General features: G+C 42.9%; 1 protein-coding gene across 1 annotated transcript in view; it reads left to right on the top strand.

Annotated features, from left to right (window-relative positions):
- The window catches only part of LOC147668877 (fish-egg lectin-like), a 121,624-nt gene that overhangs the window by 51,857 nt on the left and 50,241 nt on the right, over positions 1-19,526 (top strand). Inside the window, exon 3 of the mRNA XM_086948379.1 lies at positions 413-752. Within this exon, the coding sequence (XP_086804505.1) occupies positions 413-752 (340 nt within the window). The remainder of the gene's footprint in view (positions 1-412; positions 753-19,526) is intronic.

Here is a 19,526-nt window from a genome sequence, read left to right as displayed (position 1 = left end):
AGTGCTTAACTCACATAGTGCCTGTCAAATGACTGACTTGTACTTCTATCTTCTCCACAACATCAAATACCAAGACATCTTCAGAGTAAGTAAATATGAAGTTAAGAATAGTAAACCTATACTTCCCTTTGTATGCCTATCTTGTCAATATGCTGGTGGTGTTAGCTATGAGTTGGTATATGTGCAGGTCAATGTTCTTGACTTTGAAACTGTGATTTTCAATGTGAATCTATGTACCATGTGGCTGGTGGGGGGACTTTCAGCCACCCTCCCGGGAATTGGAAATCCTGTCTTCCTATTCACAATGGTGAATTATTCTCTGCTTTGGGAAGATGTTCAGTGAAGGATTGCATGAGATGCATCCACAGCCTTCAGTTTGAACTCACACTCTTTCTTCTTCACTCCTTTTCAGAGCACTTTAAGAAGATTGATGCCGGTGGAGATGGATTTCTAGCTGGTGTCAGCCCCACAAATGAAGTGTTTTGCCTGAGTCACAATGAGACATTGTTTGCAAAGTCCCAAACATTGCTGACCTGGACCAAGATTGAAGGCAAATTGAAGTACTACAGCTGTGGTCCTAAAGGCTGCTGGGGCGTGGATGACGCCAACAGCATCTCCTACCGGATTGGCACTGAGCGAGAAGCTTGTGCTGGCACCAAGTGGCAACCCGTTGATGGAAACCTCAACATGATTGAGGTTGGCAGTAGAGGTTCTGTGTATGGGGTGAACAACGCGGGGGCCCTGTATCGCAGGTAAAGTCAGTCTTAAAGTAGACATCTATGATGTAACCAATAGTACTGCCATTCACTTGTACAAGCAGAGTACCTGGATAAGTAAGTAATAATTGCAGGTGTGGAGCAGCAGCCGCGTCTATTCATCTCTTGACTGTGCTGCAGAAGAGGTGACACAGTATCCATTTCCATGCACTATCTTCAGGAAGCTGGGCGCAGAGACTGATCAGAGGCCAGGCTCAGAGTTCTGTGTTCCCCTGCACAAGGTAGCTATACCCTGGAGGAATAGTGAAGTATTTTATCCTGACACCCTGACTCCCCTCTGAGAGCGTGGTTATGTGCACCCCTGTCTACAATGGACATATAGAGGAAGTAGGCTATAATATTTAACTCAGACGCTCTTCTACTCAGGTGGATAGGTGTTCCCTTGTAGTACAATAGATATACCCAGGAGGTACACTGAAGTATTTTACCCTGGTTCTATTCTGAGAACGTGGGTCTATGCATAATTCCAATACTTTAGATATACACAGGAGGTACATTGAATTATTACTCCCTAACTTCCCTCTCAGAGGGCAGTTATCTGTACCCCTGTCTATAGACATACAGAGAAGGTAGGTTGAACTAATTTGCCCTGACAATCCTCTACTGGGGTGTGCGGTCATTGTTGTTACCACATATGGCTTTACATCGCAAGTCAGTTCTATGACTTGCACACTTGATGGGGCGCTGGACATAAACCATCAAGTAGGTCCTGCAGAAGTGTGGTAGCCAGCCCCAGCCAGGCCTGCAAGTGCAAGGGATTTGCCCTTCTCTGCTCAGAGTCCTTGGACCAATAGTAAGAAGTTGCCATTGAAACTGGAATAGAAAAGACAGAGTTTATTAAACCTCATGAGGTGGAACTACATTCACACAACACCCTTCGGTATAGTATGAGGTTGCACACTGACTAGAAGGAGCTGGGTCCTTTTAGACCCACACAGGGGCTCAAATGAAGGAGGTACAAGTACAAGCTGATGTTCTTAGGCACTTACAAGGTCATACAGAAAATGCACAGTCGACAAGTGGGAGGAGCTAACAGTTAGCTAGTTGGCGTAAATATATCCTGACAGTTACATGCTAGGGGCAGCTGTATGCTCTTCTGAGCATGTGCAAAGTAGAGGAGACTAAACATATCTTGTCTCTAGGCAGATTTCAAGAGCAGTTGACAGGAAGGTAGGACTAAGCACATGGCATACAAAATGGCTGATAGAAAGACACAATGGATTCCGTAAAATGGGCAAGATAGTCTCTAATTACGACATGTCTTCTGCTAATGCTTAACCCAATTACTGTTTAATTACCAAAGACGACCCCTTCAGCATTTGCTGAAGACATCTGTCTGTCTAGGGTAATCTAGATCTGCATCATGTACATTGATATTAATCATATCAGAAATCTCCTTGCTTAACATTTGTTGTTCTTTCGTAGCACTTCTCTTGGCAGGTGTACAAGCAGTAACGCAAGTAGAGCAAATCATAGGACCACATTGTATACAAGTACAGCATGTAAATAGTATCACCAGTAGTATGCATAGAAAGGTCAGTAGTTTCCAGCCCCAAGTAACAAAGAGTATCCATATCCAGTTTGAAAATGTCCATGTACCTGTGTCTGGGTGAATGTCTGCAGCAATCTAATGCAGTTTAGAAATTGCATCATAAACTGAAGACGAATGCTCCGGGATAAAGACACAACAGCTGCTACCGATGATGCGGCATGCACCACCACGATCAGCCAAGATCACATCGAGCACCATCCGATTTTGGAGTGCTACAATTCTTGTAATATGCAGTTCTTCTGTAATGTTCCCAAGTGCCATATCTGTCTGATTGGTAACAGCTTCCACTACACGAGTCAATCATCCGATCTTTCTGCTATTTAATGCAGCACCCACGAAGAAGAACAAACCCAAATTGAAATCAACATATTGTTGCATGGCGGTGTCTGTCTGGTCAATCTCATCAGTACTTGTTGTCCATTTATATCTATTCATTGAAATATCTTTAAACAGTTTCAAGTCAAGATGATATGATGCAGGTGCTAAAAACACATGGGGTAACAAAAATGATATGTAACAAACCCCTGACCATCCAACAGGTAATTGGTAATATCCTTTGTTACCACACACAAAATAGGTGTTGTGAGACGTTACAAAGCTGCTATTGTTAACAGCTTCAATGTTTAATACAGTAGTACATTTGCTTCATCCTATGGGAATTCTCCCAAAACTGCCAATACATAAATCTGTTTTTGCTCTGGTTACATAAATCACAAAGGGTCCAATGTTCTTCAGATTCCTCACATTTGTGAAGACATATGGTGTTGAAATATTGTCTGGTTGGTATTCATCCCATTCCGATTTAGTCCCTTTAGCTTGAGGATACCCATGTTTGTCTTGGTAACATTCTTTATTTAACTGGAAAATGATTCCACCTACTGAAGGCTTTCCATAAGCAAACAAAAGGGCATACCAAGCTTGACATCAACCATTATGAGAAAACGGTAGAGGAATAAAAGGTGTTCCTCCTTTCTACTGGTGTGCAGGTATCATTCCACACACCCGACAATTGGTAGTATTTGTAGCATTATCGGTATGATGCAACATCTGAATGAATGTGTTATTCAGATAGGACTGTCGATGTTTCTGCTCATGATAAGGAAGAGTATAGAAGTGATGCACCAGTGGAGCTGGAGTGGTTGCAACAAAAAGCTGTCAAGCAGGAAAATCCTTTCTCAATGAACCAAGTGGTTATTGCCAAAACCATCAGGGCAACAACAAACCCTACAGGTCAACTAATTTTCTTGGTGCTATTCATCTTCTATAGCAATGGTGATCAATTTTTCAAAGAATCTAAAAACAAATCAATCGTTGGAGCTCTTCTCCTGTGGGTTGTCATTGATTTCTTCACCACAGGCCAAGACAGGTGTCACTACACTAATGCAGGGTTGATCCCCCCCCCTTGCCTTATTGGCTCTCCGTTTCACAACCCAGGGTGGTAGCTCAACCAGTCTCGTTCAAAACGGCAGATTCTTTCCTCGGTCTCAAATTATATTGCGCTGTTCCAGGAAATATGTGGTCCGGGAAGGTTGCCGTAGACTCGTCAGATGAGATATCTTGACCCTTCTTCATTTCCAGAATCTCTCAATGGTCGATCAGCACAGCAGGTTCCACCAAGGCGGGTGATACACGCTTGCAATGTTTGGTATGGATTAACCCTGGGCGAAGCACTACGCTACGCTCGTGGAGTTTGTGAAGTTTGCACAACTTCGCACTACGCGAGCTGCACGTAGCACAGTGCGAACACGTGTAGTGTTGCGTAGCGTAGTGCAGCGCTCATTTTTTGCTTGCTCGCGGTCCTAAACGTCATGTTCGCGACCGCGAGCAAGCAAAATGACATCCCGGTGAGATTTTCAACGCGGGGAGGTAAGGTTTCTCATTGTGAGTGGTTGCGCATCCTCGCGACCGCTCTCAATGAGAAACTACCAGTTCGCATTGAGAAAGCTGCAGCTCGAGTAATAATCTACTCGAGCAGCAGAAAACTACAGCTCGCACTGTGCAAGATGCCGTTTTCAATGATTGCACAGTGCCGGATGCTTGTCCACACTGTGCAATCATTGAAAATGCATCTTGCATAGTGCGAACATGCTGCTACGCAGCTCGCGTAGTGCTACGTGAAGTTCGCGTAGAGCACTTCACGTAGCTTCGCGTAGCGCTACTTCGCGAATTGCGCCCACCCCCTAGTATGGATCCAATTCTTTCTGTTCATCACTCGAACCGCTGTCCTTGTACCCAACAGCACCTGCTCCATACCTCGCCACCTCCGCTCAAAGCTGTTCAATCTGTCAAACGCCTTGACCATCACCTGGTCACCAGGACGGAGACGATGGGCCTCACCTGTAGATCTATCAGGAAGAGCTTCTCGAACCTGTTGATGAATAGAAGTCAAACTTGCAGTTAACTGTGCCAAATAATCGCTCAACAGAACACAAGTTACATCATGTATGGGACGTGGTTTAGGAACTCCCCAAATATTCATCGGTCTTCCAAATACTACCTCATATGGTGTTAGACCTGATCGTGAGTGTGGTACTGATCTTATGGACAACAGTGCCAAAGGCAATGCATCCGGCCACTTTAGGGACATAGAAGCCACTATTTTCGCCAGCTTCAAATTTAAGGTAGCATTTTACCTTTTCACCAATCCTGCTGATTGTGGTTGGAAGACTGCATGGAATTTCTGTTTGATCCCTAATCCTTTCATGACATAATAAACAACTTGCCCAATAAAATGAGGTCCGTTGTCGCTCCATAAAATTTTGAAAACCCCATACCTGGGGAAAAACTACATCAGAAGCACCTTTGCTGTTGTAAGAGCAGTATTATCCTTTGTAGGGTACGCCTCTATCCATTTACTGAAGGAACATACCACCACTAGGACATATTTCAGATGATTACAGCATTCAAGCTGGATGTAATCCATCTGCAAAACTTCAAAAGGTGCGGTTGGTGTAGCAAACCCTCCTGTAGGAGTTTGTGTCCCTTTTCCAGGATTGTACTGCCAACAGATCAAACAGTACTGTACCACTCTCTTAGCTGTGCTGGCAATCTTAGGATGCTCCCAGACTTGTGTAAGCAATTTGGTTATTGCTAGAGCTCCAACATGTGCCAGCCCATGTGCCATTTGAACCATATGTTGTAAATAGGCTGCAGGTAACATCCACTTATCCATTTCTTTGTTACACCAACAACCCTCATCGTCCAATATTCCTTCTTTGGACCATTGCTCAAGTTCTGCTACAGAGGCAGATCTCTGTACATCTAGTACTTCCTCTCTAGCATCATGCCATCGTTCAGCTTGGGATTTCACTACGTACATTAAAGTAGTGCTTCGTTGCATCGCAGTCTCACGAGCTACACGATCTGCAAAGGCATTTCCTTGCCCTATTTTATCAGTGATCTTCTTGTGTATGCTACACTTCATAATGGAAACTTTCTTCGGATATGTGAGTGCAGTCAAGAGATTATGTACTAATTCTCCGCGCATTATCTGCATCCCGTGGGATGTAAGAAAGACTCTTTCCTTCCAGAGTAAGCCAAAATCATGAACCTCTCCAAAAGCATAGCGGCTATCCGTGTAAATGTTCACGCATAAGTCAGTACTAAGCTCATGTGCTCGTGTCAAAGCTATTAGTTCAGCTGATTGAGCTGACTTCTGAGGTATGCAAGCTGTTTCACTACTGTTTCAAGTGTGGTGGTTGCATATGCAGCTGAGGTTGTGCCTTCTGGTAATTTCAAACAGGACCCATCAACCCATAAATCCCCATCTACATCTAAAAGGGGCGTATCTTGCAAATCAATGTGACCCTTTGTCTGTTCCTCAGTAAGGAATATACAATCATGAGGTTCCTTCGACTGGGACCGAGTCACAGGATATGGCAAAAAAGTAGCTGGGTTTAGTGTTGCAAACCTCTTCAATGTAATATGAGGTGCTAATAGTGTCAATTCATATCCTGTCAGGCGGGCACTAGTCAAATGCTGCATTCTAGTCTGATTCAAAAGGGCATCTACTGCATGGGGTACTAGCACCAACAGTTTGTGTAACAACACTATCCCTTCACTCTGACGTATGGACACAGCTGTCGCTGCAACTGAACGGAAACATCCAGGCAATGCACGAGCAACAGGAACAAGAACTGCAGAAAAGTATGCACAGGGACGTTGCTTGTCACTGTGTGTCTGTACTAAAACTGACAAAGCACATCCATCTTAAAAGCTTTCATATAATCTGGTGTACCTAACACTGGTGCAGAGCAAAGAGCTTGTTTCAAGTGGTGAAAAGCATTTTGACATTCATCTGTCCAAGGAAGGGGGATCGGAATGTTTTTAGTCAAAAGTGATAGCAGTGGTTTAACAATGTGTGAAAAACCCACTTTCCATTGCCTACAAAATGAAGTTAAACCAATGAATGCACAGACATATTTTTGTGTGGAAGGTACTGGAATGTCTAAAATTACTTGAATGCAATCTGGTGTCAATGCACGTCCCTCCTTAGACAGAAGATGACCTAAGTAGGTCACCTTCGGTCTACAATATTGCAATTTCTTCCGTGATACTTTATGGTGAAGTGTCGCAAGAAAAGAAAGCAAGTCCGAAGTACACATTTCACACTGTTCAGGTGTATCAGCTGCTAACAAAATGTTATCGACATATTGTATGAGAGCCACTCCATCAGGCAAAATAAAAGAATCAAGTTGTCATTTCAAGGCTTGCCTATAAATACTAGCACTCTCAGTAAAGCCTTGAGGAACTCTACAAAATCTGTACGATCGAGTATTCAAAGTGAAACCGAATAAATATCGGCTATCAGGATGAATAGGAATCGAGAAGAAAGCATTCTTCAAATCTACTACTGAAAATGTAGTTGCTGTTGGAGGGACCAAGGTTAAGCAATGTCTTTATGTCAGACACTACAGGGTATCTTATTGACCTCCCTCAAGTCAATGATAAATCTATAAATCTTAGTGTCAGAATCTTTTTTCAAAATAGGAAGAATCGGACTATTGCAAACATTGTAAGGAACTTCTTCCACAACCCCCACTTTAATTAAGTCATGAACAATGCATGTAAGTGCTTCCTCTCCTTCTCGAGAAATTTTATACTGAGGCAATCTCTGCAGTATAGCACCCTCCTTGACACTAATATGCACTGGTGGAATAACCATTTGTCCTATATTGGTATCTGAAGTAGCCCACAAAGTACTAGGGAGTGAATCTAGGGCAATGACCTCTTTAGCAATACAGGATCTCTCAATCATGGGGTGGTTGTCATTTAAAATAACCCGTACTCCTTCCGGAGAACATCGTATCGTGGCCCTGAAATATTTGAGCATGTCTAGACTCACAATATTATTTGGTGTATTTGGGAAAAGCAAAAATGGACATGGAGCAGTAAATTTATCAACATGGAGTGCAAGTGGTTATGACAATGGGCTAAGGGTGGATGTTTCATCAAAACCTATCGATGTAATCGTTAAGCCAGACAGGGGAGCCCTAGGAATCAAGTGTTTTGATAGGGTGCTACGAGTAGCTCCTGTATCAACCAGAAACTGATCAGTAAAACCCAAATCATGTGCCGTAACATATGGACACTTCTGATCTACTGGAACTTCAACTGATTCCTTATCCCATCCTATGCAATCCTATGCATAAGCAGAACCTTGTATATAGCTCGTTGTCGGACATTTGATATTGATTCCGTCTGTCAAAAGTATTAGCCCCTTCTTGTCCACGTGCATTAGCATCATACCGAGCATGATCATTTGTATTTCCTGCAGGCCCTGAATATCCTGAACGATTTCTCAGTTGTCCCCGACCACGTGAACCCTGCTGGGCACTTAGCACCGGACAACTAGATATCCAGTGACCAAATTGTCTATAATACGCATACTGATTAATAGACACATTTCCACGAGTAGAGGGAGGAAAAGATCCACGTCCTCCTCTATTATCACCTCTATAAGGTGAGCCATAAGCTTGAACCAAAATAACCTTTGTTTTTAACTCTTTAGATTTTTTATCCTCCTTACTTTTCGCTTCTAATTCCCGTTGTTCATAATACTGAGCCATAGTAAGGAGGGAAGCCGGAGAGGAGGTAGTCCATGAACTTTCGCTGGCCTTTAGGTGACTAGCTATTTCTGGCAACAGGTTTGTGACATATTTACCAACAAACAAATGCCTTCCCCTGTCATCTGGAAATGACTGGCCACTAAAATCGTGGAATGCTTCTTCAAAGCGTGTGAAAAAATCTGAAACTGATTTGTCTATTTTTTGCTTGCAAGACGCTAATATAGTCCAATCTATTTATTTCGGGGGAATAATCGTTTTTAGCTTACCAATATAGCTGCTGGAAGATCTCAAATTTGCTGACACGGTTTTTGTGCAGGTTCTCTATCTTTATCTAATTGTTCTATATCTGACCATAATGCTCCAAATGTTGCACAATCGTCAATTTTACGCACAGTTCTCCATGTATCAGGCGGTAAGATTAATCCAAAAAACAAATCAATGTCAGATAAAGGCATAGTAAATGGGCTAATGGCACCCTCAATTTCTTCATAAAAAGCTGTCGGATTATTTCGCGGATCAGGCAATGCATTTTTAAGAGCCATAACGTCTGCTTTATTCCAAGGGGTGTAAACCCAATTATAAATAAAGTACCCTTTCCTGTCAATAGATGTCACTTGTACCTGTTCCTTTAGGAAGAACATATAAATGCGCGGCTTCCCGTATGGTTTTCACATTTACAACATTCTTATCTGTGTCGGGCGTCGGAGCTCGTGCCATGTTGATTCGAGATTTTTGTGCAGCTGCGTCTGCTGCCTTTTTCTCATCTCGCAAATCGGACTGCTTCATCACGTAGTTTAACCAAGCGTCTGATTGTATCAGCCACCTGGGAGAAGACAAAAGAACTTTCACGTAATTGCTTACAATCAGCTGCTATATCACTTGGCTCTACTTCCACCGAATATTTCCTAAATCGCTCAACAACCTCTGTAGCCAATATCTCAGTAAAATATTTCTGTTCCCTCTCTGACCAATTCTTAATAGTATCTAGAAGTTCAGAAGCAGTGAGAGTACCACGATCGGCTTTTCGCGCCGCAGATCTAATCTCAGAGGAACGTTTGTTAGTTAACATTGAGCGAGTGTCTCTGGCTTTATCCTGATCTGTAGGAGAGTCCACGTCTGACTCATTGGGCGCAGAAGGGAAAATATATGGAGGTGGAGAATGATCTAACAAAAGAGAATCATCTTGGGGTTTATTAAGAATAGGATAGAGAGGCCTACGAATAGCATATTGGCCATTTACCTGTAACTGACGCTCCCTATCATCCCTTTCTTTAGTTTCTCTCATCTCTTTATTTGTCATATCTAAGACTTTTGAATGCACACTTTTATGCTGTTCTTTTTCAATCAAGGCCTTTTTATGCTTCATTCGCTCACGCACTTCTTACTCCCAATTTCGCACACAATCAAACATATTTTGCCTAGCCTTTCACTTGAACATTTGTTGCCACACATACTGAATCTTTCGCAAATCAAATGACCCATGCATAGGCCAACGCATCTCAGGATCCTTGTGGGTATATTTATTCCACAATGTGCTGTACATCATGGATGAAATACCATATTTAATATACATATCCCTATTAGGCGTCCCCTCGGGGGGGGCGGTTGTGCTTCATCGAGTTTCAAATTGGTACCAATACAAAAGCAACAGAACTTACGAAGTGCACTTCAAACAGGCATGCCGAAAATAGTGCAAAATATGCAGTATTATAAAAAAAGTAGTGCTTAAAGTACTCTTTGTACGTTGCGGCGTTCGAACTTCATAGGAGTAGAGAAAAATCTCCTCATTACCTGCCTATATGTGTTGCAAGACATATATTAATTTTACATAGAATCATCTCAAACTATTGGGCAATACATAGGAATCGCCATAGTAAGCGTATCTAAACTACCTTACTTATTAAAAGTTGTCATACTTACAGCAAATGCCCTAAAATGGCTCTTACCAGTGAAATAGTGTCCAGGTTCCTCCTGCCAAGTTCTCAAATCGACCAAACGGTCACTACACAGCGGTTCACCAGAAGAGATCTCAGTCGAGGACCGGCTCCACCTGGATTGTCAGATCAGAAAGAAAGGGAAAGCGCTGTGGAGCCTTACGGTCAAGCAACCAACTGCTACTTAAAACCCCACTTGTCAAAAAAACCAGACAAGGTGGCAGAGCCTTCTCTCTGGTAGGGCCCAAGCTCTGGAATAATCTTCCAATTGGCCTAAGACAAACCCTTAATCATTCCTCTTTTAGGAAGAAACTAAAAACCGTCTTATTCCAGGAAGAATAAACATTCCAAACATCAGTCTACAACCTCAATTTCTGGTATACAGCAGCCATTCCATCCTGCGAGCAAAGTTAGGAGATACCTCGTAAGGGGTCGATTCTTGCGCTATACAAGAATATAAAATAAATAAATAAAATAAAGACTCAGGTCTCCTCTGGCAGGGATCACGTCCAAAGCGAGATTCCAATCCTTCGTCTCGACCAGTCCTTCGGGCATCCGAGTCGCCGATGAGCCCCACGTTGGACGCGCCGATGTATGATAGCAAGCCCCAGCCAGGCCTACTAGTGCAAGGGATTCGCCCTTCTCTGCTCAGAGTCCTTGGACCAATAGTAAGAAGTTGGCTTAGAAACTGAAAATAAAAAAGACAGAGTTTATTAAACCACATGAGGTGGAACTACATTCACACAACACCCTTCGGTATAGTATGAGGTTGCACACTGACTAGAAGGAGCTGGGTCCTTTTAGACCCACACAGGGGCTCAAATGAAGGAGGTACAAGTACAAGCTGCTGTTCTTAGGCACATACACGGTCATACAGAAAATGCACAGTCAACAAGTGGGAGGAGCTAACAGTTAGCTAGTTGGAGTAAACATATCCTGACAGTTACATGCTAGGGACAGCTGTATATTCTTCTGAGCATGTGCAAAGTAGAGGAGACTAAACATATCTTGTCTCTACGCAGATTTCAAGAGCAGTTGACAGGAAGGTAGGACCAAGCACATTGCATACAAAAAGGCCGAAAGAAAGACAAAATGGATTCCGTAAAATGGGCAAGATAGTCTCTAATACGACATGTCTTCTGCTAATGCTTAACCCAATTACTGTTAAATTACCACAGAGGGATCCTTAGTATTCAATTAAGGGCAAAGGAGCTCCCATCAACGGAGACAAGATTTGAGTCTATTTAAAATGTGTGTTGGAATGAGTGCGAATTTTGAACGGTGTGTGCAGGACTGCTTCTGTTTTTGAAAATGTTTTTCTTATTTTCTTAAAAACAGTTGTTGATGCTTAAATCTTGGTATATACCAATATCACATGAATTGAATTTTCAAATGATGAGAAAAAAAGAATAATAAAAAGTTTTGAATAAATCTATAGACTTGAATCTTGTCTCTGTTGATGGGAGCTCCTTTGCCCTTAATTGAATACTAAGGATCCTTCTGCAGGACCTAATCCAAATAATTGTGGCAGGTACTCTTTGTTTCTACTTGATGGTTTACTTCCCCCTGTTTCCCTGCCAACATTGTTTCCAGGGGATCCCCTTCTTTCTAGTCGTGCTGGACATAGGCATAATATAAACTACTATTCCTACTCCAGTTAGCGCAATAGCAGGGAATGTGTTAGATTCAAAATCCAACGCATTCCGTGGTGTTGCGCACCACCTAGTGCAAGTGATAGAAATGACTTGCGATGTAAATCCCCATATGGTAACAACACAGTTGTTGTAACACCCGTGTTGTTACCTACCTGCATGGTAACAACAGCGTTGTAACCACTGTTTCATGGGTGAGCCTGCATTCCCCTGAAGTACTATAGATATACACCAAAGGTACGTTGTATTATTTTTCCCTAACTCCCCTCTCAGAGGGCGGTTGTGTGAACTCCTATCTACTATAGACATACAGAGGCATCAACCAGAGGGGTAGATGCCCCCTTGTCTACTACAGATGTATATAGGATGTACATTGAATTCTTTTTATTTTTTTAAACATTCTTATTATTAAGCAGTTATTTGAGAACCACAGATCATTAACGGGTAGATTAGCGACAACATTGGAAGCTGCTCACAGGGGTCCTGGACATGACGATTGTCAATGTGTTACCCACTCCCCACTCCCCGTGAGTACTATATTGCATAGTATGGTGGGCTGCTGACCCATGTTCTGTTCACCTCAGTGACCCATCACCCCCTACCTCCCTCCTCCTCCTGCTACATTAGCTCCTCTGTATTGCATCCATGGCCCCCAGTTCTTTTCGAATTTGCCAGGGCAGCCGGGGGCCCAGTATGTTTGGAGTTCAGCTAATTGACACCAGTCAAGGTCTTGCTCCTTGTCCCGAACCGTGGCTCCCCAGAGTCAAGCCAGGTAGCGCTTTGCCACCCCTGTAGCAGGGTTTAACCAGGTGTGTGAGTGTTTGGCCACCCGTTATGCCCAGCAATAGCCACTTGGCCTCTAGTGAGACTGATAGACCTGTTACTTTCTATATCACCTTTATCACCCCTTTCCAGAAATGTTTCATTAGTTGGCAGGTCCAGGATGTGTGATAAAAAGTGCCTGTGCTGTTGCAACTCTGGGTGCATTCAGCTGAGACTCTAAGGTCCATGTCGTATATTCTGGACCTGGAGAGTTGCGACCTAAGTAGCACCCAACGCTGAACCAGGTGGGATAGTACTCCTATTGCTATCTCTCTGGGACACTGCAGAGCCTTACTCAACTCATCATCTTCCAGGGTCCCAAGGTTTCCATCCAGGACTCTATCATTTTGACAAGTGTGTCTGGTGAATTGTTCATTATCTTTGTATATATCAGTGAGGCTGCCTTGGTGGGCATGCTGTAGGAGCAGCCAGTCCTCCATGGGGGAGTTGTCCAGGATGTGTTCCCCCTCGAACAGATGGCATTTTAGAATCAATAATTTTTATTGAGCAGTATTGCATCACGTAACACAGATTGGCTGCCTACATCCACCGGCCGGCAGAGCACAATCCAGCAACATTTTAACACAGCCTTCAGGCCTACACACCGGGGGGCGACCAGGCGAGGACACATGCAAAGCCAGGAGGAACAGCCATGACCTGTAGCATTCACTGCATTTTACAGAGAAAAACAAAACCGTGAAACAATAACACAAACCCCTCCCACCATCCTATTCCCACCCCACCACCTCCCCCACCACCCTCCCGCCCCCCTCCTCCGCATCAGCCCTACAAATACCCAATGCACACTAAGTCCTTCCTAACTCACAGTGCGCTCCATACCTTCCAATCCTATTTGACTGTACTCTGGGGGTCCAGCGGGATAAGGTGCAAGAGTTGCAAATACTTGGGACTTGTGCCCTCACGCAAATCACGAGATAGAAGGTGAATAAATGGTTCCTACAGCTCAGCATACACCTCACCCTTGCCATCCACACACAGCGAAAGCCTCTCCATGGCCAACGAATGCCACAGCCGTCGAATCCAATCCCTGGGGTCGGGGGAGGCAGGGCATCGCCATTGTGTAAGTATAACTAAGTGCGCTGCGAGTAAGGCTAGGGCTATCTACCTGCCCCTTATAGAACGCAAAGGGAACACTTTGGGATGTGGGAACCCTAGCAGCACATGTTCTGGAGCTTGGGGAAGGTGATGTGAAAGGCCTTATCTATATCATCAAGAACCGCCTTCCAGTAACGCTCTAGCTTCAGGCAGTGCCAGAGCAAATTCGTCAAAGTGCCAGGCGCACCGCAGCCCCGCCAGCAAAGACCTGAGCATTTTGGATCCCAAGAGTGAATCCACGCTGGGGTATGGTATCAGTATGACACTACTTTGGGGGCTGACGCAGACAATGCAACATTGGCCGCATTGTGCTGTGCACGATAAAACACTTTTCCCCATTCTTTACGCGACAGCGGACGGCCCACCTCCGTCTCCCACCGAACCTGCGCTTTGGTACGCGGCGCCTTAGGATGCGCAACAATCAGAGCATATACGTCAGATATAAGTTTGCGGTCATCTTTTTTACATATCACCCATCGTTCCAGGGGCGTCAGGGGTCAGGACATATCAGAAATGTTGTGGGATTGCATTACCTAATGTGCTACTTGCGAGTAGGAAAAGGCATCAGATTCTGGGAGGACAACGTAGTCCCGGCGCAGTGAAGAAAACGAGATCAAGCCATCGAGGTCAAAGAGGTGGCCTACCCTCTTGCAGCCCGCCTCTCTCCAGCGCTGGAAGACCGGTGATGAGCAGCCTGACGGGAAGTCCAGGTTATCGATGATGGGCGTCATGGGCGACGGAAAAGTGGTCCAGCCCTTACGCCCTGCCAGTTGATCCCACACCTTCATTGTCGGTGATGTCTGTAGCGACGAGTATAAGCCCCACGACCTGTGTTTATGACGGAGCCACAATTCATGGCAAATAATGCGGCCCTTTCTACTACAACCTGTGAGTATCAACAACCACTCTAATATGTACCATCTTGCAGGAGCCATTGGGCCAGTCTGACCCCCAACGTTCTTAAAGGCTCATGGAGCACTGTACCTAGGACAAAAAGTATGTCTCTTTACACTCTAATACTTGATTCTTCCACTCCACAAAGGTATGTTCCCTCAGGCCCAAAGAAAACTAAGACCATAGAGAGTGTGCTTTATGTTATATGTGTGTTTGTACTGTATTTTGTCCTTTTTTCCACAGGGTCACCTGCACCAGTAGTATGACATAGTTCATGTCTAGTGACCTCCACTATTTATCTTTACAGGTCACCATATCCTGTGTAAATAATAAGGAGTTGATTTCTGCAAAACTTGGTCTTCTTTTTCCTTCTAGGTTACTTGCATATTGGCGTAACTTTATTCAATCAGTAGGAACATTATAGTACTACTTTTCACTTTTCTGTATCATACACTATTTTATCAAATAAACGTGAGTAAGGTGGGGTGTGGTGCACCCTATCCTGAATAAGGAGTTGATCTCCGAAACATGTTGAAGCACCCAAAGAGGTACTGTGATTAATATCACACTATTACCTCGTCATGCATCCATTTTAATAGTTAGATGCTGCCAGATTTGACAGATTAACCAATCGCACTCCCCTGGGAAATCAATCCCTTCAAAGTTTCAACTCCATTCAAATGTGAGGTATTCTTAAAGTATACCAAAGGAACCAATTTGTTGTTAAAATTTATTCTTATAGTTCAATATTGTTCCAAAAGTAAGCTGTTACATCACAGCTGTATCAGAGTTCAAAAACATTCCAATGAACATCATGTTATCCATAGATTCATCCAAATACCCAATGCATTTCGTGCTGTCCGCACGTCGTCAGGGGAAATACATTTCGGTCGGGTAGTTAGGTGGGACGCGTAGTTAGTTTACACCGTCCGAGGTCCCGACAAATGCTTGATGACCATTGATTGTCCCATTTTGGTATGCCATCCTTTGTCGGATATCTTCCCAACCTTAAATGCATGACTTTATTCTTAAACCTAGGTTTTATATGATATGCCAAATAAGGTTGAGGCGACAGCCTACCAAAGAAATTAGCAATTGTCCCCAAAAACATTTTTTTCCTTAATTCCTCCTTGTCAGCTATAATTGTTAGCAGTGCGGCCGTTTGATTCATTTCTTTTTTTATAACTACTTTACTCCTCATTTCATCTTCTAATTAGAGCAATCAAAATTACATAAGCATTCCTTTAGGTACAGCTGCCAGTTTTTTAAGTATTCCCCCTCTGAAATTTCGAGCCAACATAGCTTTGCTAAAGATCCTTCCTCCGAGCGGGCAAATGATATTAAGGACTTCAAGAATGCTCAATGACGCACCACAAATTGTTTTTTCAGTCCAAATTCCAGTCTTATGTTTGCTTGACTGATATATTTAGGGATTTTAAACACAGCTTTATAAGTTCTAATTTCTATATCGTCGAGCACTTTCGCGTCTTTGCCCTGAAAGATGATTGAGCAATAGTCCAAAGATGGAATTAACTTTGCTTTTATCACCTTCATCAAATGATCATAATTAGGGCATACTAATTAGTCTTTTAATTTCCTAAAAGCAAATGCAAGAGAGCAGCCCATGGCTTCAAGATTTTTAAAATGTTTTCTAAATATCAGTGCATCCTCGAACATGATCCCAAGGTATTTATATGATTTCACATTTTCGATTACCAGGCCATTGATATTCCACTCTTTAATCCTTGGTCTCCCTTTTTCTATAGTCATAATTTTTGTATTTTTTACATTAATTGTTAGTCCATTAAAAGAGTCAATTAACCTTTTTAGCCCTATTTCTGTTTGGCTCAATAAAATGGTGTTGTCTGCATATTGCAGGTATTTAATTTCTTGACCATCAATAAAAGGCGACTGTGAATTAATATTTTTAAAATGAGCTGACAAAGCAGCCATAAAAAGATTAAAAAGGCAAGGAGCCAAAACACAGCCTTGTTTCAATCCCACATTCGTATCTAAACGACGAGTCATATGTTTTCCATCGCCAATTTTGATCTGCACCCAGGTATTGGAGTATAAAAGTATAATCATCTTTAATAGTCTTTCCGTAATACCCCAATTCCTTAATTTACCCCAGAGAGTATTTTGCGGCACAGAATCAAAAGCGGCTTTTAGATCAATAAAAGACACATATAATCTTTGCATCCTGGTTTTGGCTCTCTCTCCTAATAATGTTAATAAAATCAAATGGGTATGGGTAGATTCTCCCTTTTTAAATCCTGTTTGAAAATTAGGGATCAGCTCTTCCTTTGAGGGCCAAGCCTCTAGCTCTTCCAACAGGCAACTAGCGAACATTGTTGCCTCTACATCAGTGAGCGTAATCAAACGATAATTAGCCGGATTATCCTGCGAGCCACACTTATATATTGGCTGTATAATACTCCCATGCCAAGATAATGGTATAAGACCTGATTTAAGGACTTCATTAAACAAAAGCATTAGTCACTCCGGCCAGTTACTTAAATCAGCTTTGAATATTGCGTTTGGATACCATTTGGACCAAGTGTTCTGTTGGATCTAATCTGCTTTATCACTTTTTTTTTCTTTATCAAGCCACCAGGGCTCCATATCCACTCTACATTGAGGAGGGGAACACAGCCTTCACTCCTTCTATCTATTACTTTATGCCTATCAATTGGACTATTAATAAAACATTTATCATTATCTAGATTTTGGGAATCGATTTTTTTATTGCAAAAGCTCACCCAACGCACTTCATCAACATTAGCACTATTGCGGCTATTATGACCGTTCTCGATGTCATTAATAATGCACCAGAATAACCGTAGATCTTTGGATTTGCAAGCATGATGGACTTTTGCCCATATTGATTCATAATATGCTTGCTTAGCCATCCAGATTTCCCTCTTGTATCTCTGTTTTAACTCTCTGACTTTAAGCGATGCACTTTGAAGCGATAGCCTGTTTTTATTCCGGTGCAATAATCTTATTTCTTTATTAAGCTTTCTTTTTTGATATAGTAAGTGGGAAGAATACCATCCTGGTTTCCTGGAATTTAACATTATACCTTTGGAGGGCTCATCTCTAACAGATTTAGCCAATAGCTCATCACACAAGTGAGCCCATAGGTCAACCATAGGTGTCCCTCCTCATAAGCAGCATGGGAATCCTGAATTAAACAGTCAAGCACTATCAAAATGTTATCCTCAGTTTTTTCATTCCATGTTAACCTTTTAAGATTAAAGGATGTTGGAGCTTTTACCAGAGTCCTGGTTGCTGGTAGATTGTCCAGATCTATATCAAAATTAATCACTTGTGGGTTGTGATTCCTTTCAATCCTTGGGGCAATCACACAGCTTTTTACTAACTTATTTAATTTCTCAGAAATTATAGTATAGTCTATTACAGAGGAGCTATCTGCTTTGTTATAAGTCGGGATGTTATCAGGGTCATGCATAATCTTTAAATTGTATTTTTTAAACTCTGTCCATTGTGCTAACCATTTTAAGTCAGGTGTCACCTGAAATAATAAATACTGAATCCAAATGCTCATGATATAAGGTTTTTGCCGTCCCCCATAGCTGAGTAATTTGTGTGGATCTAACCTTTTTTTTGCAGCTTAAGTACACATTTATTAAAATATTAGAATGACTTGCTATTAGTTTAACACACTGTAGCCATTTTACATGAAGGTCAATTTCAAAATGGGAAGCTTTTAAATTTGAAGAAATATATATAGAAAGACCACTACAGGGGCGACCTGAGTTGGCATCTCGTGTTGCGACAATACAGTATTCAATATAACCTATAAAAGGTTCTTTTAACGTGGTCCAAGTTTCCTGAAACATTAATATAATGAAAGCCTTAAAAAAATCAATTACATATTGATCTTCGAAAAATGATTTTAAGCCATTGGAGTTCTAGGAACAAAGAGTCAATGAATTTGTTCGACATCAATCCTTCTTTTCAAGATTTTGATTTGTAAATATTCCTGGAAGCCAATTCCAATCATCTACTAACTCTGGGACTTTTTTTAATGCCTCACAGGTACGCAAACCAGACTGACTACTCCTTATCTTTATGCCATATGCTAAGTTTAATTCCTTAGATGCGCCTGACGCATTTTTTAAAACTCTAACATGTTCTACCATGGCTCTATTTTTGTCATCAATTTTTTGAGTAGCTGTAAAAAACTTGGACTGGGCAGACCTTGTATCTTCAGGGCCGGGCTTAGCTCCGCTCCCACCTTTTGGCCAGGCTTGGCTCCGCCGAGCCCCTTCATCGTTCCAGCACCTGCGGGCCGGGCATCGCTCCGTCTTCCCTTTTGGCCGGGCTTGGCTCTGCCGAGTCCCTTCCACCGGACTTCAATTCCCAGCTGCCCCATCTGCGGCAAGGACGCCGCCTCCATCATTGCGTCACGCCAGGAGACGCTTAAAGGGCTGACCGGGGCCGAGTGCCCTTTGTAAAATCTTTGACTGGGCAGACATTGTATCTTCAGGGCCGGGCTCAGCTCCGCTCCCACCTTTTGGCCGGGCTTGGCTCCGCTGAGCCCCTTCATCGTTCCAGCACCTGCGGGCCGGGCATCGGTCCGCCTTCCCTTTCGGCCGGGCGTGGCTCTGCCGAGTCCCTTCCACCGGACTTCAATTCCCAGCTGCCCCATCTGCGGCAAGGACGCCGCCTCCATCATTGCGTCG

This window comes from Lissotriton vulgaris, unplaced genomic scaffold (assembly GCF_964263255.1).
Source record: "Lissotriton vulgaris unplaced genomic scaffold, aLisVul1.2 SCAFFOLD_1441, whole genome shotgun sequence".
NCBI lineage: Eukaryota > Metazoa > Chordata > Amphibia > Caudata > Salamandridae > Lissotriton > Lissotriton vulgaris.
Note: the sequence above shows the minus strand (reverse complement) of the source record. Positions and strands in the feature narration are given on the sequence as shown.